At 48.6% G+C, this 25,150-nt stretch overlaps 1 protein-coding gene across 1 annotated transcript; it reads right to left on the bottom strand.

Moving 5' to 3' along the window:
* Positions 1-17,499: 17,499 nt before the first annotated feature.
* Positions 17,500-17,982, bottom strand: LOC145967123 (protein GVQW3-like). The gene has a single exon (XM_083091784.1). The coding sequence runs from the start codon at positions 17,980-17,982 to the stop codon at positions 17,500-17,502; it is 483 nt and encodes a 160-aa protein (XP_082947910.1).
* Positions 17,983-25,150: the final 7,168 nt, after the last annotated feature.

The following is a 25,150-nucleotide window of genomic DNA, read 5'->3' as shown; positions in this document are numbered from 1 at the left end:
CTGGCCCAAACAGTGCCCATACTGTTCGGAGCCCTCCTTATCTCTCCTACCTTTATTACGTCAGGGCTGCACTGGCCCTTACTGGTCAGTGCATCCCTGACCTCCTTGGGGGTAACTGAGGCGTCCAGTCCCCTTATCCTCAGATCTGCCATCTTACATGGCCTCGTAATTTTTACGCCATCCTTGGCGCCTAGAGTTTCGCGGAGTTTGGTGGCAAGTAAATCCGCATTGGATTCCTTGCTGTCACCTGCGATTTCAAAAACGTAGGCGCCTGTGGCGGCCCTACGTACCTTCTTTATATCAATGCCGAGGTCGGCCAGGGGTATTTTTTCCCTGGCCTCCCTCAGTTCCTTCTCGTATGACCCGTTGCGGCAGGTCAGAGTAACCGCTTCTGTCCTCGGCGGCTTTTTCTTCTTCTTTTTCTCTTGGGGGGGGGGGAGTACTGGCACATTCGGTGCCCTCCCACCCCCAGTGTTAGGGGTTGCTGTGCCTTTTTTAAGCCCCCTCTTAGTAACTGTCGCCCAGGATTCTTGAGCGATAGGCTTTTCTGGAGCAGCCTCTTTGTGGATGGTGGATTTCCCAGAGGCGGTAGTCGCTTGTTCCCTTTTCCTCTTCTTCTCGGGGGGAATCTTCAGAGCTTGGGACTTCTTTTGGGGGCCTGGGTTCCCCCTTTTCTTTGCTTGTCCCTTCTCTTCTTTTACCTTACCGGACTTGGATTGTTTGTCCTCTGTCCGGGAGGTACCATCGGAGGTATCAAGTACAGGGCTTACGTTCTGTATGCATGCACCCTGTTTGATTCTGTCGATTTGTGCAAGTATGCTATTAAGCTCCTGGCGCAGTTCATCAGCTTTTCTCTCGGCTCGTACGAGTATGCTTTGCATCTCTGGGTCCATGTTATTTGGAGGAGTCACCATGACGTCGCTTACCACCCTAGGTGCCACCTTTTTTGACGGCACTTGTGGTTGTGTTGGCAGCTTTCTCTTGCCAGTTTTACTAGGCTTGGCTACCTCCTTCACCACAGAGTCCCTGCCTTTCCCTTCTTCTTCCTTTAGGGAGCTCAGGGCCTCCCCGCTCTTAAGCGGAAGTGAGGCTCTCCGCTCCCTTTTCCCCTTGAGTTCCCCCCCCATCTTTGGATGGATATGGAGAACTCTTGGATCCTTCCTCTGAATTGCTTGGGGCCCCCCCACCTTTTAGTGGAAGTGGGGCCTTCTGCAATTCATTCCCTGCTTCCTTCTCGACCACCTCTCTTACTAAGGTGTCCGGGATTGCAGTTCCTTTCATCGAGCATTCTCTTATTTGCTTGATCTCGAATTGCTTTTCTATCCTCTCGTATTGTCTGCATTCTTCCTGAAGTCTCTCTTTTTCTCTTCTTTCTCTTTCGACTTGTTTCAAGAGCTCTTCAATTTCTTCCTTCGCTTTTGTCTCGTCAGCTCTATGATGCATTGCCGTCAATCCTGCGGCTATGGTAACCGTTGAATGCTTCATTTGCTTAGAGATCATTCCCTTGATATTTGTGGAACACATTAAAGCTGTATGCAGTTTCTGTGTTTCTTCCATCACTTCAGCGGCAATTTCTGTTGTATTTGTCATTCGGAAGTAATTTTCCTTCTCCTCCTGAACATCGAGCCATTTCTTGGTTGCCTTCGTCGGCAAAGGTTCAGCAACAGGAATCGTCCCGTCCAAGATTCCTAGCAGCTTTTGCTGATGCTTATTTTCCACTCGTTTTTCCTCCCTCTCTCTTATTATTTTCTTTATCTCATATTGGCCTGTCGTAATTGGGCGACCTTGCCCACCTATAGGTTTGGCAGCAATCCTTCTTGCTGCTTCCGCCTCGACATCCAATTCCAATTCGGAGTCCGACTCTTTCAATTCCGGTTCAGAAGATATCCATGTATCCTCTCTCCGTCGTGCATCTATCCTCTTCAGGCGGACCTGCGCTGTACGGGTCAGCGCCTGTGGTTTTAATGCCTGATGTAGTTGCCGGTCGCTTAGTATATTTACGACCGCAGCTCCATCTCTTGTTGTTTTCGGAGAGACTCTGCCGGACTCGTTTAGTGCCCTTTCTGGGCTTTCAGGATAACCCGTGTTTGTATCCATGGGCTCCTGCCCCTTCTCTTCTTTATTTTTGTTATTATTTTTTAAGTTTGGGTTTTTATCATTATTAGTTGTAGGATTCATCACTAAAATTATCCCATTACCTGCTGCGGCTCTGCCGACTGGGCCCCGAGTTCCCCCGTGGGGTCGGCATATGCTACTGGCCGAAAATAAAGCATCTTCAGCGCGGAGTTCCAGCCCCCTACTCCCCCGTGGGGTTTTAACGCCCCACGGGCTTTCAGGGGTCCCCGGCCTGCGACCTCCGGGGCACCGCAGCAAGTGGCGCCACCCAGGGGGCCCCATGGACGGTTGGGGTGGGGTCGCCGCTCCCCGGCCCCACCTTACCCGCCATGGCGACCAGCACGCCCCACACCGGATGAACTGGATCTGGGGGCGTCCGCCGTCCCGGTGGTTGCCGCTTCGGAAGGGGAAACGGTCGCGGACAACCACCGGGTACCCAAGCTACTTCGCCGCCGGACCCCGATCTCGGAACATGTCCGAGCGGCTCCGGCGGCTGGCAGCGACAGGGGACCGACGAAGGAGTGATTCTCCCTCGCGGAGACCCAGTCGCTGCGTCCTCCGTCGCACCGACCCGAGTTCGGAATACGTCCGAGTGGCCCGGTGCGACCCGGGACGGTAGTCCGAGCAAGCCCGGTTGTCCGGATATCTCCGGACGTAAAAACTACCGACCCGTCGCCTCTCCTACCTGGCGCGTATCCTGGAGCCACGCTCCAAGCCGTTTGCCAGGCGGCCCTCCCCCTTGTGGGACGCCGCTTCCACCCCGCGCCGGGGAACGCCCACCTATGGACGCCACCCGAACGCAGGGAGGACCGGCCACCACATCCCTCCCCGGACCGTGGGCCCAACCCACCAGGCTGTCCCGGTAGGCCCCCCACGGTCCACTGCGGGACGCTGAGAGGGCACCCCATGCCAGGACGCACGCCCCGAAGGACGTCGTTCCCAGACACAAGGCACCCCCCCCAGCCAACCGCATCCCCCTCCACTGGGACTCCGGCAACCCCTCTGCCAGGACGCACGCCCTGAAAAGGGCGTCGTCCCCAGACACAGAGGCGCCTTTGTCCCCTACAGGAATCTAAAACCCCAGCAATGCCAGGAGCACCCGGCACACACCCCTGCACGGAGGAAGGATAGAAATCCTCCCCTAACGGCTCCGTGCAGCCGGGCGATTGAAGTCAGAGCCGCCAACCCCTATCCGTGATGGGCCATACGCCCAAGGGCACAGAAACTCTCTTCCCACTCCTCACCCCCCGAAAAGCGTGGTAAGCCCCGCCCTCGGAAGGAGAGGAATGAGGGAGTGCAATGGACTCGCTTAGTTCGGTGCTCCGCCCACCCAACCCGCCGAGAGAGGACTATGTCCTCTCAAGACGCCCCAGACGACCGAGACACCTTAAGCTCCCCCACCACGTCAAGGTGGAGTCCACGGGGGAGCCGGGCCTAGTACCTAGCAACTTCCATCGCTCGCGATGTCGGAATAACACCCCACTAGCGGAGAGCGGTACGCCACTCGTATAAAAAGGCGTATATCTCTGCCAGCAGGTCCCACGGAATAGACCCCGACACCGCTAGGGCCGCCTCACAGCAGGTGGTCCTATACCCCCATGTGATCCTGATGGCCAGCCTCCGCTGCAGTCCAAGCAGCACGGCTGTACTCGGGTGGTCTCGTTCCGGAGGTTGCCCCGCCCTCCCTATTGAGGAAAAGGGTGGAGACTACATCCTGCAGGACGTGGGTGTGGAGACCCTCTGTGATCAGGGGCCCCTCTGACCGTAGGCATCTCCTTACGATCAGATAGGGGCGCACCCATGGATCATCTCCAAGAGCTCGTCCCAGGCCCTATTTTTGGTCCTTTTTATGGCGCACTGCAGTTTTCTTTGCTTCTTTATATTCCTCACACAGCGTAGGGGTGTACTATCTACACCTTGGGGTCGCGGCTGGCTGCTTAGGGAGGGATCGGAGACATCCCACCGTATATATTGGTGGTCCGACAATGTCTCCGATCCGGCCATTACTTTCTAGCCGAACACCTTGCGTGCGACCGGCGAGGATCCGAATGTCTCATCGACAATGGACCCGCCGTTATGCCGCATGCAGGTGTGAGTCGAACCTCTGTTTAAAACTAGAAGGTTCAATTCCACTACCCATTCCGCAAGGACCTAGTCCCGCGCGTCCGTCGCGGAGACACCCCAATCCATTGATCTACTTGGAGCTGAGGTCCCCCGCGACAAGTACCCGACCGGGCAGATGGCAACGAATTTCCGTCGCCAAACGGTCCAGGTACGCGCCAAATTGGACCATGTCGCGGCTATTTGCAAAATACACCCCCACCACGGCGATTTTTTTTCATTTGGCGGCAACATAGCCCTTCCCTCTCAATAAGGATAGGTGAAAGGCATCAGCACCGTTTTCGCCAATAATACCGAGCCGTCCATGTCCCCGATCCAATAGATCTGATAGGGATGTGGTATGGCTCAGCCACACGGCTAAATCTATATTCCATTCCGCCAGGGTTTGGAGTAAAAGATCCTGCGCCCTGGCTGAGTAGTTAATGTTCGCCTGTAGGAGGCGATGGTTCGTCCTTACTCGACGATCATCGCTCCCTCCCGGCTTTCTACCGGGTCCATTTTTAACATGATGTCAGAGGGCCATTCAGAAATCGACGGAGCAGGCCCCTTTTCACTCTTTCTGGGCGGGAGAAGTCTTCTTCTCTCCCCCTTTCTTGGTCTTCTTTTCCGGTTGGAGGAAGGCACATGCCTTCCCTCCGTACTGGTGCTTCGCCCTGGCCGGCACAATACAGGCAGGGCTTAGCGGAGCAACCAGCGGCCTTATGGCCGGGTGAACCGCAGCGGTAAGAAAGACCTTTTACACTGGGCCCTCGTGTGACCCGCCTCAAACATTTGAAACACTGCAAGGGGCGAGCCCCGAGGGCCTCGACGCGGACTTTCACCCGACGGTGAGTGGACCTGAGTGAGTCGACTACTTTTTTATCCGCTGCGACCGGGCACTTGGCCCATACTGAATCAAGTCTGCCCGCGGGAGAGTTGATCTTACCAACCGCCACCTTCACGGAGCAGCCCCCGGCCGCAGCAATTGCGGCCCCAACTTCTTCGGCGGAATCATCCAGCCCGGTCACGCGGAGTTCCACGAATTTAACCGGGTGACCCGCACCCCCTTAAGCTCCAACAGAGCTTTAAGGGCCTCGGCCAATTTGTCAGCCTTGGCCGGGAATTTCACATAGAATATCCCAGGCCGCTGCCCTCTTAGGTTTGAGGGGCGCGATGCCAAATTCCGAGAGCTTGATGCTCGCCCGGACTCTGAACACCGTGTCCCCCAGAGACACCTGTTCACTGCCCTCCTTTGCAGGCTCCACACTAAGCAGTATGGTTGCCACCTCGCCTTTACCTTAATCCCGGCTTTGGAAACACCTTCTTTAAGGGCCGGAAGGAGGAAGCCGCCACGGATTTGGCTTTGGCCTTTCCCCCTCCATCCCCTTGGTCTTCCCCCACTTGCGGATGGCGACCGTCCATTCGGACGGATCACGGGGATACGAGGCCCCAGAGAGACCCGGGGCAGGGGAAGTTTTGAGGACCTTAGCCTTTCCCCTTCTTTTTACTCCCTTCTGGGGGGTGAAAGGTTAAGAGGAGGAGGAGGCCTGAGCCTTTGCTCCTCCTCCGCCACCGCCACCGCCTGTCTTGGCCTTGGGGGGCAGCAGCTGCGACCTCTGCGAAAGATTTCGCTTTGGCTGCCACGCCCCCTTGGTTGGCCCCGGCATCCGCTGCACGCAGCTCCTGTCTGGGAGCAAACGGCTTTCGATCGCCGTGCGGCGATCAGAGTCACCACACGGCTAAAGATGACCTCTTCGAGAGCCACTGCTCCCGGGATCGCCAGTGCGGAAACCAGTGAGCCCTTAAGCGATTCGCCTCCCTTCCGCTTTTTATTACTCCCGACATTGGGAGAAGGGGAAAAGGTGCTTACGCGCAGGACGAGACTGGATGAGGAGTATGAAGGAGGGAGAGGAAGAAGGATGGACGGGTGAGGCGGCCTTGACCGACTCGGTCAACTCCGCCATCCTTCTCCTATCTCCTTCTGCCGCCTGAGGTCCGCAACCTCCTTTCTCGTGGTGCGCCACCTTGTCGTGGTGGGAGAGGTCGGGTGATCCAACGATCCGCTGTGGTAGTACCGAGGGTAAAAGCAAGGGTAAAAATGAATACGAGGAGGAGGACGGCGAGCTCGTGTACATGGATACCTCGGAGGTACCCAAGACTCCAACGTACGAGGCTCCAATGCCAGAAGCCACAACATCAGCACAGAGCTCTAAAAAACAAGAGCCGAAGTGGAAAGAGGTCGTTAGACACGACTCGCGTCTTGCCAAGAGGGCTATAACCGTCTTGACCAGATGCGATAGAAGGAGGGCCGAGGCAGTCGAGGGAGGGTTCCGTTAGCGCACGGTGCGATAGCGCACCAACCCGATAGCACACGAAAAATTGAACACAATTCCCGATAGCCCACGTCCCTTTAGCACACGTCCCGATAGTACACAAGGTTCCACATGGGTTTGCAACGGGGTGGGGGGCGGGGGTGCAGTCTGTGCGTGTACTTTCTCATTGGTGTGCTATCGGGATTGTGCGCGATTTACTTTGTGTGCTATCGGGACGTGTGCTAGAGGGACGTGGGCTATCGGGAATTGTGTTCAATTTTTCGTGTGTCATCGGGTTGGTGCGCTATCGCACCGTGCACTAACGGATCCCGCTCGGCAGTCGATAGAGGCTCCAGGACGGATCTGACAACCATGTCGGAACCCGAAATCGGCGGCTCGGACACCGGGTTCTGGGACTCGGATGCAGAAGAGGGAACCCCCAGAATCTCTGGAATCGAGATTCTTGCCAAGCGGCCAAGAAGACGACCGAAAATCGCCGGGGAACATGAAGAAGGCAGCTCTAAAAGAAGAGAAGAGCTCAAGAAGGCGGAAGAGGAGGCAGAACTTCTTGGATTCCTGGATGGTTCCAACACATTCCCAAATCCGGCGCCGATCAAGGCCGCTAAAAAGTGGCAGGGTGACGAGGAAAAGGCGGCAGAGCGCTACCGTGACGCTCCTACGGGAGATATTGCGGCCGAACTTTTAGACAAAGTTAGGCGAATATACTCGGTCGCTTCGGGAGGCTTCGTACAGCTAATGAAGGATGCAGCGGCAAGCGTTGTGGGCGTTCTACTAGAGTAAACGCGAACGTTAACGTCCCTGAGGTGCATGGGAAGCTGGACCATATGTCCAGAGAAATGAGACGGATGAAGGAGGAATACGACGGATTCGTGGAGGAGAACAAAAGGATGAGGAGTGCTCTTGTTGACATTACAGCCAGGGAGAGCATCTTAACGAGTTCCAGGCTCTCACCGATGCTTGGAATGGAGGGGCCTCTCCCGCAGAGGAAACCGATGGAGAGACCGCAAAGAGCTGCACTTCCACTCGAAAGTGGGGCAGTCTTGAGCGATAAACAGGAGGGGAACGCGGGCCTCCCACCTCCATCCGAGGATGGGGGGAACCCCACGAGGAAGAGAAGATTGGAGACCTCACCTCCACCCGAAGGTGGGGAAAGCCCCAATCTCCGAAAGGAGAAGACGGAAAGGGAAGAGGAGAGGAGAACTGAGGTCGCCCACACGGGCAAGGATACCAAGTCCAAGGCTACGACACCCAAGGCATCACCGAGAATTGTGAGCAATGTCATGGTAGCTGCGCCCAAGGCGGCCACCAAACGACAAAAAAAGGAGCTCGCACGTCTCGAAAGAGAAAGGATGCAAGCCTTAGAGCTTGCAAATGGTTTCAAGAAACAGATTGAGGACGTAAGATGCGGTATACCGGATAGGAAGACGGCTGCCTCAACCCAGGCATCTAATCCTAAAACCCAGGGACAAACTACCCGGGGTCGAGGGAAACAAGGACAAAGAGAAGGGGACAAAGAGGACTCTGGCGCAATCTGCTGCCTCTCAAAGTAAAGAGAGGCAGCAATCAACCAAAGAGAAATCCGTTCCACAGCAACCCGCTAAATGTTTGGAAACGTTTGCGGAGGTCACAAAGAAGGGGACGAAGAAGAGGTCGGTGGCAACCGCAACCGGCACCGGAAAGGAAGGGAAGAAGGCTCTACCGACCCCTCCTTCGAACACTAAGAAGAAGAAGAAGAAAAAGCCGCCGAGATCCGCGGCGGTTATACTAACATGTCAGGATCACTCATACCAGCAGGCGATAGGAATGGCCAGGAGCAATATTAACCTGGCCGAACTTGGCATTGTTGGCATGAATTCTAGGAGGGTCATCACCGGTAGCTATATATTTGAGGTGACTGGCGAGGATAAGGTTGCCAAGACAGACAATTTGGCAGCCAAACTACGAGAGATATTTGCGGGTAAGGAAGGAATTAAAGTTTCCAGACCCTGCAAAACGACAGACCTAAGGGTACGAGGTCTCGATGCCTCGATAACTCCGGAGGAGGTGAGGGAAGCGCTAGCTCGAATAGGCCAGTGTAACACCACCGAAATTAAAGTCGGTGATATTAAGAGGACACCGGGCGGGCTCGGCACCGTCTGGGCCAGATACCCAGTTGCCCCGGCAAATAAGATCACGGAGGCCGGGACGCTATCGCTGGTCTAGAATTAGAGTCGAGCTGTTGCCGGACCGACCCCTCCAATGCTTTAAATCAGTACTCGGAATTAGTTGCCCTTTTCGGGCCGATATCTGAAGCGACGCCTACAATTCTCCCACTACCGCCCGAGGCTCGACGGCCGAGACGCCGATCGCGCGCGTAAAGCTATGCCTCAGGAGCGTCCGCCAAGCGTCCCGTTAATAATTATAATTTTGAGAGATAATAGTTTTCCACATCATCCATGAGGTACTATTATAGATGCGTTTTTTTAAAAGTGGTTTCCCCAGTAGGCCTATTCCACTAAAAATCAAAATAAAGAAAAATAATGAAGATAAGATATGTGGCTTGGTGCAGAAATATTTTATATCTTAAGATATAAAATATGTAAAAATGGAAGAGGAAATAGAAAAAAATTTTAATGCGATTTTCTAGGTCGTTTGCACGATTCTACTAGAGATGACATATCTACGGGAAGTTTAGAAGTAGTAGTTCGCATCAGCGAGGATAATGATGCGTCGCTCAAAGAAGATCGTTTTTCCGTTTTAATAATTTTCATTTTTGAAAAAGAGCATTCACATAAATATGTGGATCCAAACATGGAGAAAATTCGAAGGCCGAAATTTTTAAAACGCGGATAACATGATGCATCTAAAATTTTAAAAAATTCGACTCCCTTTTCTAGCCGTGCTTTTAAAGAATTATCACATTGCAAATCGCAAAGTTCTGCCTGAAATTCTAGCCTTTGTTCCTCGATTTGCGCAGTGAAAGGATGCTCGAAAAGTATTAAATCTTTTCGTAATATTTCAAAATCTTTGAAACGCGTATCGAATTGGCTTATCAACGGATCAATTATTATATTAATTTGTTTTTTAAAATTACAATTTATGCCATGTTCTTCAAAGAGAATCTGGCAAGAGAGAAAATAAGGAAGAATATTATTTTCTGTGATTTTTAAATAATAATAACATTCTGCAAAAAGAATCGACATGACTAACTAATTGCGAAATAGATTGATTGGTCTTTTGCAGCTTTAAATTTAAAATATTTAAATGATTTGTCATGTCGGTTATTAGAGCAAACTCGCAAAGCGAATCTAAATCTTCGAAAAAAAATTTAAATTCGTCACATTTTGTAGGAAAATTTTCTTGCAAGAAAAGGAAAATTTCTTTTCTTATTGCAAAGAACTTTTTTAAACATTTTTCTACACTAAGCCACCGAACTTCACAATACAGGGGCATATCTGTATAAGTTGCGTTATGTTCCTCGAGAAAGAGTTGAAACTTTCGATGGGAAAGAAATTTTTGACCGCCTTTAATTATATTAATAATTTTTGTGACGGTTTGCATTGCGGTGCACAGTTTCACTACTTTCCCACATAACGCTTCATGGTGAATAATACAATGAATGACAGGGATTTTCAAACCTCGCTGCTTTAATTGACCGAAGAATCCATTTTTTGAACCTATCATTGCCCTTGCGCCATCAGTTATGATAGCTGAACATTTAGCGAAATTGATATTAAATTTTTTGAGAGTTTGGTTAACAGCTTCGAAAATATCACTACCCGTTGTTCTATTGTGTAATGGGACAAAATCTAAGAGCTCCTCGACATATGAAAAATCGTTTTGCACGATTCGAGCAAAAATACTCAGTTGACTCACATGCTGATTATCCGTGCTCTCATCGAGACATAATGAAAAGAAAGAACAAGATGCTAATAAAGATTTTAATTTTTTTTCTAAAGAAAAAGCAATATCATTTACACGCGATTTTATTGTTTTATCACTTACAGGAATGCTAGCAGCTTCTTCAAGAGTTAACGAATTTCCAAACCACTCTACTGCTGCGATGAGACATTCCTTTACAAAATGATTTTGAATTTTTCGCGATAAGGTTTGAAATCGCATACGATGCTGTAAGAGCTTTTACCGAGGATGAAGCATTATCCGAAGATGCATTATTATGAGAATTCGGACTACAATCTTCTTGATAAATTAATTTTAAGCCTTCGATTAAATTAAGTTTCTCCTCGTCCACATATTTTGAATATTCATGTGAATGCTTAGTTTTATAATGCCTATGAAGAATATATTTTTTAACAACAGACGGTTGATAACCACAGAGAAGACAGTGGTTTTATCAAAAATGCTTGTAAAAAAAATTTCCTCCCATACTTTATCAAAAGATTGCACGTACCTTTGCTCCCTGTCCATTCTGCAGGTAATAGGACACGTATCACACGTTGCACTATCACTATTACCCACTTACAGTATTTTAATAATACGGACCTTTAGTCTCACACGAGACTCTAAGGGGGGAACCTGGTTTAGAACGCTGAAAATAAGGTGAACTTTGAGAATTTTTTAAGAACTAACAATAAAATCGATCTTTTTAAAACTTTAAGGATAATTTACTACATATTTGAAGAATACAAAAAATATTTTTTATTAAATAAATAATAATATTTATATAGAGTTTTTTAATGATTATGGTTGTGCCTCGTGACCGAAGTTGCGAATTGGCGTACAGAATGGAGCCTCCATTTCTCGTCTGAAACAAAAAAAATCGATATGGTTTTACTCGTCATAAAATTCTATCGTCGATGAACTAAAAAAAATTAAGAAAAATATATAAAATTATAAGAATTATGGGATTTTAGTGAAAAATAGCGATTTCGACCCAAAAATTTTGACTTATTTATGCAAAAATAAATTATTTAAACTAATTTTTTTTTAAATGTTTTTAGTTCATTTAGGATGGTTGACAATTATGTAACTAAAAAATGTTGGAAGAAGTCGATTGGTCGAATAGTTTTTTCTCTATCATGTACGCCAATTTGGAAAAAGTGGTTTCGAGAAAATCGCGTTTAAAGTTTGCGATACTGAAAAAGAATAATTATTGGTAACTTACAGTTAATCTGCTATACCAGGTCCATATAACAAGCCTTCCGCTTCCTCATAAAACTCGTTTTGTTCTATTTGGTCAATCCTACGATCTATAGGAGCCTCTTTTGTGCTGCTTAGTCGGCGTCGCTCCTGCCTCGTAACTCGTTCTTCGTCGTATTTGTCGGCGAATATTTTACATTGTTGACCAATGTTTATTTCTAGCAACATCATTGTCTGTAATATGGTGGAATATCCTTCATTAAAGATTCCTGCAGCAATAAAAGCGGCGATTTCAATAATTTTCGGATCAGAATTCAAATGTTTCGGAGCTAAACGCCAGATCGTTGAATTAAAACTCTCGATAGAGTTTTTCGTATGTCCGTCTAAGCATCTTGTTAAAAATTCTTCTTTTGACAGTTCTTCATAAATAGGAATAAGATGTTTTTCTATATCTGATGTAATAATTCGAGAGGGATGGTCATAATTTTTCTCTTCACCTTTGGCTTCAGCTTTGCACCACTCGCACCAACTCTCGGCTTCCATCGGACAATTTTCATGCCTTGGTTGTTCATTTGTAGAATAATAGTGATATAATGTTGCCATTACAGCTTTTTTCATATTCATCACGAGCTCTTCTTTTTGAAAATTTCTTTGTAAAGCCAATTAGCCGTTTCAGCTACACTTACACATATAAACATGTACACAGACTTCCTGTATATGAACACTGACTCAAATATGCTTCGACAAACATTTGCCGAGCAAAATAATATCGTACCAGAAACCAAAAGATGGAGCACAACCTTAATTCCTACCGCGCGCTCCTATACTTGCGCGCTCCTACATTGCTCTTCAAGCTATAATTATAAAAATATTTCGAATTTCGCTCTATAACTTTACGAGTATCTTCTTTGAGAGTACTACTATCGATTAAAATAAAAAAAAAATTTCGAAATTTTTGGCCCTATAAACCAGGTTCCTCCCTTAAAGACCTCCGCACTTTTTATAGGAAAAAACCGGTTTCAGTCAAATTGGCTCAACTTTTGATATGTTGTAGATTTTGTTCTCCTGAACAAGAATTTCTATGTGCCAGATCCCTAAGTCTTCAAGTTTTGGTGTTAGAGCACTTTGAATCCAGTATCTTATATGTACGTCCGTGGTATGCACATCCTTTCTCTCCCTCTCTCTCTACCTCTTTTCCTCTCTCCCCTACCCCTTTCACTCACTTAATTATCCACTCACCTAATTACCTACTCACCCACTCACTCACTCACTCATTCACCCACTCACTCACTCACACTCCTTCTGTCTCCGTTCCTCTCCCCCGGGAGCGCTCCATTTCACCACGTTAATATTGACCACGGTGATATTGACCACAGTTCCGATTGATCACAGTCCCGATTGACCACAGTCCCGATTGACCACGGTGATATTGACCACGTTGCGATTGACCACAGTCCCGATTGACCACAGTCCCGATTGACCACGTTGTGATTGTCCACCTTACCTACCGGCGAGGTGGTTGCGGGAGGGGGGCCGAAGGCCCCCTTGCAATCCCCGCGCGTGTGTGTGTGTGTACATATGTGGTCAATATCATCGTGGTCAATCGAGACTGTGGTCAATGGGGACTGTGGTCAATCGGGACTGTGGTCAATCGGGACTGTGGTCAATCGGGACTGTGGTCAATCGCAACGTGGTTAATATCACCGTGGTCAATATCACCGTGGTTAATATTAACGTGGTCAAACGGGTCCCATTCCTCTCCCTCTCCCCTTCATCTCCTTCTCTCTCCCTCTCGTCCATCCAAACGCACTATTTTTCTCCTCATAAGTAACACCGTATTCTCTTCACAAACTAGGAGGTTGAATGCACTAGGATTTAAAAAATAAATCACTTTGAAATTCTATGGGAAAATCTAAAGGTCACAGCATTGTTTTGTCCTTACTTCAGCGATTTATTGGATGTATTACGTGAATGTACGCTTATTTTCTTTCAGAAAATATTCCTAAGTTTCTCTGCTCTGATAAGAAGTTACATTGTTGTTTTATAATCAGAAGTTCATCAAGATTTCCCTCATTTTAATGTGCTGAAGGTTCGTGCAATCTCCACGAGGTACACCTTAGGTAATGCAAATGCCGGTGGCACATTCTTTTAGGTTCACACTATCACACTAAAAATAGTAGTGTCTACAAGAAAGAGGTTTCACACACAAGGCATACACACACGCGTGCATGCACCTCATATTGATATATACGACTAAGAAAACATGAAGCAGTAATTCTTGACGGCCTTATTTTGCGTTCAAAATGATCTGACTCTAAAACATAAAGAACTGCAAGTTTGTGAGCCCACTAGGACTTTTATTCAGAGGATTAAATACTTACGTGCGCGCGCGCGCACACACACACACACACACGATCCATACATACACATTTGGAAGTCAATATAATAGGAATTCTTGACAGCTCTCTTGCACTGGGTTCAAAGTGCTCTAACACCAAAACTTGAAGACGTAGGGGTCTGGCACATAGAAATTCTTGTTCAGGAGACTAAAATCTACAATATATCAAAAGTTGAGCCAATTTGACTGAAACTGGTTTTTTCCTATAAAAAGTGCGGGGTCCTTTAAATGCTCACGTCATGCTGGTCGCTGGTAAAGTATCCGATGGGGTTTCAGTGGGTATACTCCGTTAAATAGGACTCCCACATAACCTGCGTCCCTTCCCCGGGGAGCGCGGGTATCCATAAAGGATTTCCCCACTGATACCAATAAAAAGGTCTGCAACAACTATGTTTTTTCTTTAGACCAGTTGATTCCTCTCATTATTTTGTACATAAAAGTATTAAGGTAAGATAATCGAAAAATGAATATTTTACTAGATATTTTGATTTATGTAAAATTAAGAAATTATTTCAAGCCTCATAACTCGAAAAGTACTCAATGAAGAAATAATTTATTACAGTGTTTTGGAAAGCTCTCGAGATATGCTACAAGAATAAGTAATAAAAAATAGGGGGTTCCACTTAGAAAATTGAAGTTGACCTTTACGTGACCTTCAAACAACTTTTCAAGGTTAAACCAATGACACCATCTTATGGCCCTCTTCAAGCCATATAACTTTTCTCAGAAACATTTTTTTCTAACTAAGTAATATCGAGATATTTGACTGACAAAAATAAAATGGGACACCTTGTATATTAAAAGAAAAAATTGTCAAAACTCGAATTACGCATTTTTAATTTTTTTTCCATTATCCGGTTTCTGACGAATTCACCCCATTGTGCGACGTCCCGATCGAGAAAGGCCGATATCACCAACGACCAGTACAACTACAAGCGCATCCCCCCCCCCTACAACAGGAGACATGAATATACAGGCAACTAACGTCGTGTGACTTCCCCCTTCTGGAAAAAGTATCCGCAGCTTTGGTTTGTGCAAGTAGAGGCAGCCTTCGTATTCAACAAGATCACGAGCGACGAGACTAAGTTCCGGTATGTGATACTGCATTTAGAACCGGGAGTCTTTCCATTAGTCACAGATATCGTTACGTCCCCACAGGACGGAGATTGATACACCGCGATAAAAGAATGTCTCACTACGGTCCTGGGAGGGATCAGTGCCTCACGGTAACGAAAATTACTGGCTTCACATGAATTGGGAGATGAGAAGTCCTCCATCCTTTTACATCTCAGGAATCTCGCCGAAGGACGGGTTACTGATGGAATCCTCCGAACAATATTCCTGGAACAATTATATTGTGAAAATATTCGTGCCATATTAGCGATAAGCGAGGTGAGTAACCTCCATAAACTAGCTATGCAAGCAGATAATATTTCAGAAATGGCTAAACTCACTACGTGGGCCGTACAACCGGGAGCTAACGCGATAGATAAAATGGCCACCGACATTGCATCATTAACCAAGCAGATGGCAATCCTAATCAAACAAACAAGAGGCAGAAGCCGCAGCAGATCTTGAGATTACAGGAATTAATTATAGAGGCCAATCACGAAGTAAATCTCAAAATAAGGAAGGTAAAATATGCTATTATCACCGTAGATTCGGGGCAAAAGCCTTCAAATGCGAGGAATCCTGCGACTGGAAAAACAAGGAAAACGAAAAATTAGCGGAAAACTAAAAGTACCGTCACGATGCCAGGCAGTCGTAGGCGGACTTTTAATAAATAAACGCCTGACAATTTGCGACAAGAAAGTACTAAAAAAACCTTAGAAAGGTAAAAAAAAATACGCCAAGTACATAAAAAATATTCTACCTTGTATGTAACAAAATGTTTAATGAAAAAAGTCCTTAAAAATAATTTACAATAATTTTCCCTCACAAATCATTTTCCTAAAAAACAAAACTTCAACAAATAATTTTCCTAAAAAAATATTAAAAAATAAAATATCAAAACTAAATAGGAAATCAATAATTACTGTGGCGTTTTGTCATACGCCACTAGAGCGTAATCACACCAGGTGCCTACCTTACGGCAGCCCGCGCCCGCGATACGCGAGCAGTAGCACGGACGCAAGGAGGTGCCATCGCGCTGAACGTGAGGCCGACCGATAGATGGCCATGAACGCGAACCTCTTCGCGTAAGAAGGGGCCGCTAGCCGCAGTATAAGAGACCGGGCGAAGCGACAGAACATCGAGTTTCAGCTCACTAGTCTCTAGAGCGCGTTTGTCCTATACAGACAAGCAGCTGCAAAACTCTTTTGATATCAGAGTCTTCGATTCCATACAATCTTTTGGAAACGAGGCTTACGCTTCGGCGACATTCATCGTCGGCGGAGTTGAATATTACGGCCAGCGTCAACGCCCCGATTACCCGGGCCAGTACGACAGCCGTGGAGAGGAGACCCAGAGCCGGAGAAGCGAGTCTCCTTCGAGCTCCTGCCGTGGATCTTGCGACCAATTACATTGGAGCCTCCACGATTCACTAGGCCTCCTCGTCAACTGTTAGAGGTCTGGGATATCCGCATCCGGCGATATACATCACCGACGGGACCCTGGACGATTCCTGAGCCGCTATCTCCACTGCCTCCTTCACCGCAGACAAGGACAACGCAAGGGACGCAAACCATTCCCTTAAGCTGCGTTCTCAGGGGAACGCAGGCAGGCAGCGCGACCACGGAACAAGGCACTCAATCAGATTCCGACTGGGAAGCGAGCACCACTACGACGGCCACACAGACCGAGCTGACCGGAGACCTCACGGACGACAACAACTCCTGAGGGCCTATGAAATTCACTAAGGCGACCCCACAGATTTCCTATAGAGAACGTATACATATGAACGGTCCTTGTCAGGACCATTGTACATAGACTATAAATAAACTGTACGAGGTGTGTTCAAAAAATATCAAACCTTTGGTCGGCAAAAATACATTTATTCATATACAAGACATTTACTCGAATTTCCTTCAAAGTAGTTCCTTTGGTAATGCACACACTTCTCCCAGCGGTCCCGCCATTGTTCAAAGCACTTCTGGAACGCATCTGTCGGAATGGTGTTCAGCTGGGCCGTCGCATTCCGCATAATATCCTCTCTTGATTCAAATCGGGTTCCTTTCAGCAGAATTTTTAACTTGGGGAATAGCCAAAAATCACACGGAGCCATGTCGGGCGAGTAGGGTGCCTAAGAAAGCACAGGAATGCTGCGTTTGACCAAAAAAGTTTGAATCAGATGCGAAGAATGGGCGGGTGCATTATCGTGATGGAGCTGCCAAGTTTTCGTCGCCCACAGATCCGATCGTTTGCGTCGCACAGCATCACGAAGGCGACGAAGGACCTCCTGATAGTACTCTTTGGTAATGGTTGTGCCTTGTGGTGCATATTCGTGATGCACCCCACGGGTGTCAAAGAAGACGGTCAGCATGATCTTGATATTGCTGCAGACCTACCCTGCTTTTTTGACCTCGGGGATGATGGATGTTTCCATTGTGAGGACTGCATCTTCGTTTCTGGGTCGTACCCATAAACCCACTCATCACCAGTGATCACAGTGTTCAGGAAGTTGGGGTCACTGTTTGCGTTGTCCAACATGTCCCGTGCGATTTCCAAACGGAGTTGCTTCTGCTCCATCGTTAGCAGCTTCGGCACGAATTTCGCGAACACTCTCTTCAAGTTCAAATCTTCGGTCAAAATTGAATGTACCGATCCAATGCTTATCTTTACCTCGTTCACAAGTTCACTGACTGTGATACGACGATCCTGCATGACCAAAGTCCGCACTTGGTCATTGACATTGTCATTTCGGCTTGTTGAGGGCCTACCGGAACGCGGTTCGCTGTCTACTGATGAGCGGCCATCTTTGAAGCGGTTGTACCACTCCTTTATCCGTGCGATGCTCATGGCATCGTCCCCGAAAGCCTGTTACATCTTGCGAATGGTTTCTGCTTGAGTATCGCTAAGCTTTTGGCAAAATTTGATGCAATATCGCTGCTCAACTCGTTCCGTCATTTCACAACAATTCACAATCCGACGGGCGCTCACTGCACGTCCTCACTCATACACTGACTGCCAGCGACTAACGCTTTCTGTGGGCGGGAAAAAATTCACGCGTTCTCATGAATGTCTCCTACACATCCCCACTGAAAGAGGGCTCCCGCGCCTTATTTGTTTGCGCGGGAAAAATTAAGATTCGATACATTTTGAACACACCTCGTATATTGATTCAATATCACACTCTCTCTTCAATTCGGCGGATCCTTCATCCGGCGAGCGTACGAATACACACGCGGCGATAGGGATATTACTCTCTTCACTCGATCCTTCACCTGGCGAATGTACGAACACAACGTACGAACTTGGCGTGCCCGGATCGTAATTAAACACAGATTAAATATTTAATTACATAATGTCTAAGATTTTACATTTTATTGTGGATATATTTGTTTATAACATAAACGATCCGGGCACGCCAAGTTTTCATAACTTACTTCGATTTAAAGACTGTGTGATTTAAAACTTGTGTAAAATGTTTTTTTAATATACATTATATGAAATATGTTTTAGGAATGAAAAGAATCCTAATTCTCATTTAGTGTTGATTTTAAATATTTTAAAAATCAAGTTTCTCTGAATAAATATAAAATGCATTTTAATTTCTTAGGAAGAATTTATGTTTAATATTTCTAAAATGTAAAATTGATTTTATTGCAAATATTACATCAAATTTACAAATTGCTGTAAGTACTTAGCCAATAGTAATTATTGATTTCTTATTTAGTTTTGATATTTTATTTTTTAATAATTTTTTAGGAAAATTATTTGTTGAGGTTTTGTTTTTTAGGAAAATGATTTTGTGAGGGAAAATTATTGTAAATTATTTTTAAGGACTTTTTTCAATAAACATTTTGTTGCATACAAAGTAGAATATTTTTTATGTACTTGGCGTATTTTTTTTTAACTTTGTAAGATTTTTTAGAGGGATTTCACACCTTCTTGTAAAATTTTATATCCTTTCTGCAAATTATTTTTTGGGAGAAAATATTTGTAAATTATTTATAGCGATAACTTCTTATTTTTGAAAATTGTTACTATATTGTAAAATAGTCTTTCTATAAGTCTTATCTAGCAGCACAGGTTTTATATTTCTGTGGCCGTTTTTGAAATATTAGATTTCACCCCCAAGGGATAATTTTTAAAAATTGTTATTATACGCTTAATTAGTCTTTCTACAAGTCATAATTAACAGTACAGGTTTTATATTTTTGTGTTGCACCGTTTCTGAAGTATTAAATTTCACCCTCAAGAGATAGTTTTTAAAAATTGTTATTATACGGTAAATTAGTCTTTTTACAAATCTTATCTAATGGCATAGGTTTTATATTTTTATGATACTCCGTTTCTGAACTATTAGATTTCACCCCCAAGAGGTGGTTTTTAAATATTATACGTTAAATTAGACTTTGTAGAAACCTTAACTAACGGCATAGGTTTTATATTTTTATGGTCCACCCTTTCTGAAATATTAGATTTCACCCTCAAAGGGTGGGTTTCAAAAATTGTTATTATACGGTATTAGTCTGTCTACAAGTCATAACTAACAGTACAGTTTTTATATTTTTGTGATACTCCGTTTCTGAAATATTAGATTTCACCCCCAAGGGGTGGTTTTTAAAAATTGTTATTATGTGCTTAATTAGTCTTTCTACAAGTCATAACTAACAGTACAGTTTTTACATTTTTGTGGTATACCGTTTCTGAAATATTAGATTTCACCCCCAAGAGGTGGTTTCTAAAGATTATTATTATACGTTAAATTAGTCTTTGTAGAAACCTTAACTAACGGCACAGGTTTTATATTTTTGTGGTGCACCGTTTCTGAAATATTAGATTTCACCCCAAAGGGGTAGTTTTTAAAAATTGTTATTATACGCCAAATTAGTCTTTAGAGAAACCTTAACTAACGGCGTAAGTCCGATATTTTTGCGACATATCATTTTCAAGATATTTTTCGTCCTCAAGGGGTGATTTTTGAAATTTGCTTATATAAGGGATAGTTTGTGTTACTATACGATGAAATTACTTTCTTAAAAATTTTATTTAACGGTAGAATTCTGTATTTTGACGGCTCCGTTTCTAAGATTTTAAATTTCACCCCGATGGGATGGTTTTCGACAATACGATAAATTAATCTCTTACACGTACATAGACACATGCATAAACATATCACACGTATGCATGCATATGCACATGCACACATATGATTTTGTCTCTTAAAGCTACTGATATATATATATATATATATATATATATATATATATACAGGTTAGGCCATTTTAATTTCCCCTCATCTGGGAAGGGAGGGAGCAAAAGGAAGAAGAGGAAGGTGCCTAGAACCGCTGCGGTGGTAACTTGTCCACCCCGCGGCTATAGGGAGAATTTGAGGCTGGCGGTCGAGAAGATTGACCTGGCCAGCCTCAACATCGGAGGAATATCTGCAAGGCGCACAATAACCGGGGCACAAATCTTTGAGATTGGAGGCCCTGACAATGCGCAAAAGGCGGACGCGCTCGCAGAGCGCTTACGAGAGGTGATTGGGAGCAAGGAGGGGGTGAAGATCACCTGCCCCTCCCAGACAGCCGAGGTACGTATCTGTGATCTCGATGATTCTATCGTAGGCGCGGATATTGTACGTGCTGTCGCGGTCGCCGGGGGATGTCTCCCTGAGGCGATAAAGGCCGGGGATATTAGGTTTACCGATAGGGGGCTTGGCACAGTGTGGGTGCGCTGCCCCGTGGCCGTAGCCAATAAGTTGTTCGCGGCGAGGAAGCTGCGCGTCGGGTGGATCCTTGCCCGTGTGGAGGCACTGGAGAGGAGACCGCTCCAGTGCTTCCGGTGCCTCCAAAAGGGGCACACGATCGCACAGTGTGGCGACGGCCCCGATCGCAGCCGCTGCTGCTACCAATGCGGCGAACAGGAGCATGTCGCCAAGGATTGCCGCGCCCCCATCAAGTGCCCAGTGTGCGCGGACATGGGGCGGCCCGCAAATCACAGGGCTGGCTCCAAGGCGTGTGTTTCCCCTAAGAAGAGAGGAAACAAGAAGGCTGGGAAGCAGCCCACTCTGCCCGCGAACTCCCAGGTAAGGGAGAACAAAGAGGCGGAAAAGGGAACCCCCCTCCTCTCGCTAGTAGCGGCGAGAGCGAGGTCCCCCTGCCGCAAAGGCAGGCGAGGGCAACGATGACCTTTGAGCCCACGGCACACCCTCCCGCCGCCGCTGAGCCCGAGGAGGAGGGAGAGCGAATGGAGATAGAGTCGGAGGAGCCTCACCGCCAAGCTTAAATGGCGACCAAGCTTCTCCAGGCCAATTTGAACCACGCTCGTCGGACGCAGGACTTGTTTTGTCATAGCCTTGACGAGCGTGGTGCAGGCCTGGGTATCGTAGCCGAGCCGTATAACGTCCCTGACAACCACCCAAATTGGGCGAAGTCAAACGGCGGCTCGGCTGCGATTGTGAGGTCCGCGCGCGACTCCTCTCCCCCTCTCAAACTCATAGAGAGAGGGGATGGATACGTTGCGGTCAGATGGGGGTCCATCTGCGTGATTAGTTGCTATGCCCCCCCAGCTGGAGCTCTGCCCAGTTTACTGCCTGCTTGGAGCAAATGGGGGTCGTTGTTAGAAACGACCCTCGCACTCCATTCATCGTAGCCGGGGACTTTAACGCCAAGTCCCTGGCTTGGGGATCCCGCAGGCGGAACGCCAGAGGGGGGGTGAGCTATACGGGTGGGCGGACATGCTCGGCCTAAGTGTCATCAACAGAGGCCGAGCAAGCACTTGCGTGCGCTCACAAGGGGAGTCGATCGTGGACGTCACGTTTGGCTCCCGGTGGGTGGCGCGCAAAGTTGGTAGCTGGCGCGTACTGGAGGGTGTCGAATCCCTCTCTGACCATCTCTACATAGAGATGGTCATCGGCAGTGCGCGTCAGCCGGTGCAACGTCCACCCGGGAAGAGAGGAGGCACACGCAGATGAGCCCTCAAGAAGCTCGACGTGGAGGCGCTGGAAGACGCCCTAATGGTAGCCATCTGGACGGACGGAGACGCTGAGACGGGCGGGACATACAGCAGGAGGCTGAGTGGCTCCGGGGCACTATGCAACAGGTTTGCGACGCTGCGATGCCCCGGACCAAGTCCCGTCCCCGCCGGGCGGCATACTGGTGGACGGAAGAGATAGCCGAGCTGAGGCGTCTCTCCGCCCGCGCCCGGCGAAGACTCAAGTCTCCGTCCGAGAGGGAATCCCGACAGGATCCTTGAGGCTATGACCGAGTACAAGGCAGCTAAACACGCCCTGTCCTTGGCCATCCGGAAGTCCAGGGCGAAATGCTGAGATGAGTTGTTACACTCACTCAGCGCGGACCCATGGGGCGCCCTCACAGAATTGTCATGGACAAACATCCATGGGCGCCCCCCATAGCAGAATCCCTAGAACCCCATGTTCTTAATAACGTCGTCGACACCCTCTTCTCCGTGGTGGACGAAGAGGAAGCGCTCGACTGGGGTTCGCCAGCCGGCGGGCCCACCGAGTGGAGCGAGGACATGGAGGTTTCTGGGGATGACATTGTCCGGGCCGTCCGGAAAGTGGGGGCAAACAAAGCCTCTGGACCGGACGGAATCCCGGGCAGAGTATGGGTCCGAGTCCTGGGCTTTCTGGGTGAGCGCCTGAGGTGGTAATTCACTGAATGCCTCAGGCAAAAGGCGTTCCCCCGAGAGTGGAAGAGGGCCAGCTTGGTCCTCCTCTACAAGGCTGGAAAAGAGAAAGGCATTCTTTCGGCTTATAGGCCGATTTGCCTACTGGACCAGGTTGATAAGTTATTTGAGAGAATTCTCGCGAACCGCCTCGTCCAGCACCTCTCCCGGAACGGTCACGACCTCCACGAGGAGCAATACGGCTTCCGTGAGGGATGGTCGACAGTTGACGCGATATTGCGCGTCAATTCCCTCACGGAGGCCGCCGTGGAGGATGGCAGGGTGGCGTTGGCTGTGTCATTGGACATAGCCAACGCATTTAACACCCTGCCATGGAAAAGCGTGGGGGATGCCCTTAGAGAACATGGGATCCCCCAATATCTCGTGGAGGTCACGAGGGCTTACTTCCGGGAGAGGGAACTGGAGTTCGTCCTGCAGGGCGAACTCCGGAGCCGAAGGAGAATCTGTTGCGGGGCCCCACAGGGGTCCGTGCTGGACCCCCTACTATGGGACCTCGCATACAACAGGATATTATGCCTTCCTCTTCCCCGGGGCTGCCACGCCATCTGTTACGCGGATGACACGCTCGTGGTGGCTACCGGGGACAGCTGGGGGAACGCCGCGCTCACGACCGAGATGGCGGTGGCACGTGTGGTGCGCGCAATAACTGATATGGGCCTGAAAGTGGCGGCTAAGAAAACCGAGGCACTGTTCTTTTATGGCAGAGCTCACGGTAAGCCGCCGCGGATCCATATCCGGGTAGATAACACCCGCGTCCTGGTGGGAGACCGAATCAGGTATCTCGGTCTTCTGCTGGATGGCAAGTGGAGGTTTAGGCCGCATTTTGAGGCCCTCGCCCCTAGAGTGGAGAAGTTTGCGGCCGTGCTAGGCCGCATTCTCCCTAACCTTGGGGGTCCGGATGGCAGAGTCCGCCGGATATACATAAGAACTGTGAACTCCGTCGCCCTCTACGGTGCACCTGTATGGGCGGCGGAGCTGGCGGCCGCGCGCAAAACTAAGGACGCGCTGAGGCGCGTCCAGCGCAAAATGGCCGCCAGGGTCATTCGTGCTTACTGCACGGTTTCCCATACGGCGGGCTCTATACTGGCAGGTTGGCCCCCCCTGGAGTTCCTTGCATCTATGTACTAAGAGGTATACACGGGAGAGCGGGAACTCAGGGGGAACAACACCAACCTGCCCGGGAAGATAAAGAAGGCCATCCGGCTCCACACCCGACGGAACATAGTCGAGAGGTGGAAAAACCACCTCTCTGCCCCTAACACCTTTGGGCAACGGACCGTCGGGGCCATCCGGCCCTGTCTGACAGAGTGGCTGGACAGGGCCCAGGGCGAGTTAACCTTCCGATTCACGCAGGTGGCACGGCTGTTTCGGCGACTACCTGTGTAGAATCGGAAAAGAGTGCACCACACAGTGTCACCACTGTGAAGAATGGAGAGACTCGGTGCAGCACACCCTGGCCAAATGCCCGGCCTGGGATGTGCAGCGTCGAGCCCTCACAAGTGTTGTGGGGGATGATCTCTCGCTGTCGGTTATCGTACCCAAGATGATCGACAGCAAGGAGGCTTGGTCCGCCGTCGTCTCCTTCTGCGAATCAGTAATGACGCAGAAGGAGGCGGCGGAGAGAGTCAGGAGACGGGAGGCGTTGCCGCCTCCTGTGGATAGCGCGGAAGAGGAGACGGAGGAGGAGGGGGAGGCGGACTCGCCCCCGTCGCAGGACGGACACGCAACAGGGTGAGGAGGGCACCGTCATCTCCCAGAAGATGACACTAGGGGGAGGGTGTAGGCGTAAATTTTCGTGACCACTTTTGCCCTTCCCTCCCGCCCCTCTCACCCACCGACAGGGAGGGCCTGGGGGGAGAACTGAGCTCTCCCTCCCTTTTGCGTGCACACCACCTCCATGGTGAGGGCGCGTGCAGTGAGTGAGTCTCCCCCCGTGGGGGGTGGCCACCATGGGTAGCAAGAGGGGGGTGGAGTGCAATAGTCCCTTCATCCCCCCTCCATAGGGAGTATGCGCTGTGCTCCCCTCCTTTCTAAGGAGGGGGCACTTGGTGCGTTTCTTTCGGGGTTCGGTCGGCTCGGGTGGGGACCCGGGTCGGGCAGAGACGGACCTCCGAGGAAGGCGGACGGGTGGCGTGGCCCCATCTGTCCGCATAAGAGGAAAGGCGGGGAGGGCTGCTGAATGCCCTCCCCCCAGGAAGGAGACCCGGCGGCAGCCAAAAGCCGCCGGGTCCTAAGTGCGGAGGGGAACCCACAGGCAAGGACCTGAAGTATTACCACAAAGTTCCGGGTCCTTATCTGCCCCTTCTGCGCG

The sequence above is a fragment of the Camponotus vicinus genome, unplaced genomic scaffold (assembly GCF_025532165.1).
Source record: "Camponotus vicinus isolate PSW18456_S1 unplaced genomic scaffold, iyCamVici1.0 SCAF_2, whole genome shotgun sequence".
NCBI classification, from domain to species: domain Eukaryota; kingdom Metazoa; phylum Arthropoda; class Insecta; order Hymenoptera; family Formicidae; genus Camponotus; species Camponotus vicinus.
Note: the sequence above shows the minus strand (reverse complement) of the source record. Positions and strands in the feature narration are given on the sequence as shown.

Coding starts and splice junctions, on each gene's coding strand:
- LOC145967123 (XM_083091784.1), bottom strand. CDS start 17,982: ATGAGCATCGCACGGATAAAGGAGTGGTACAACCGCTTCAAAGATGGC.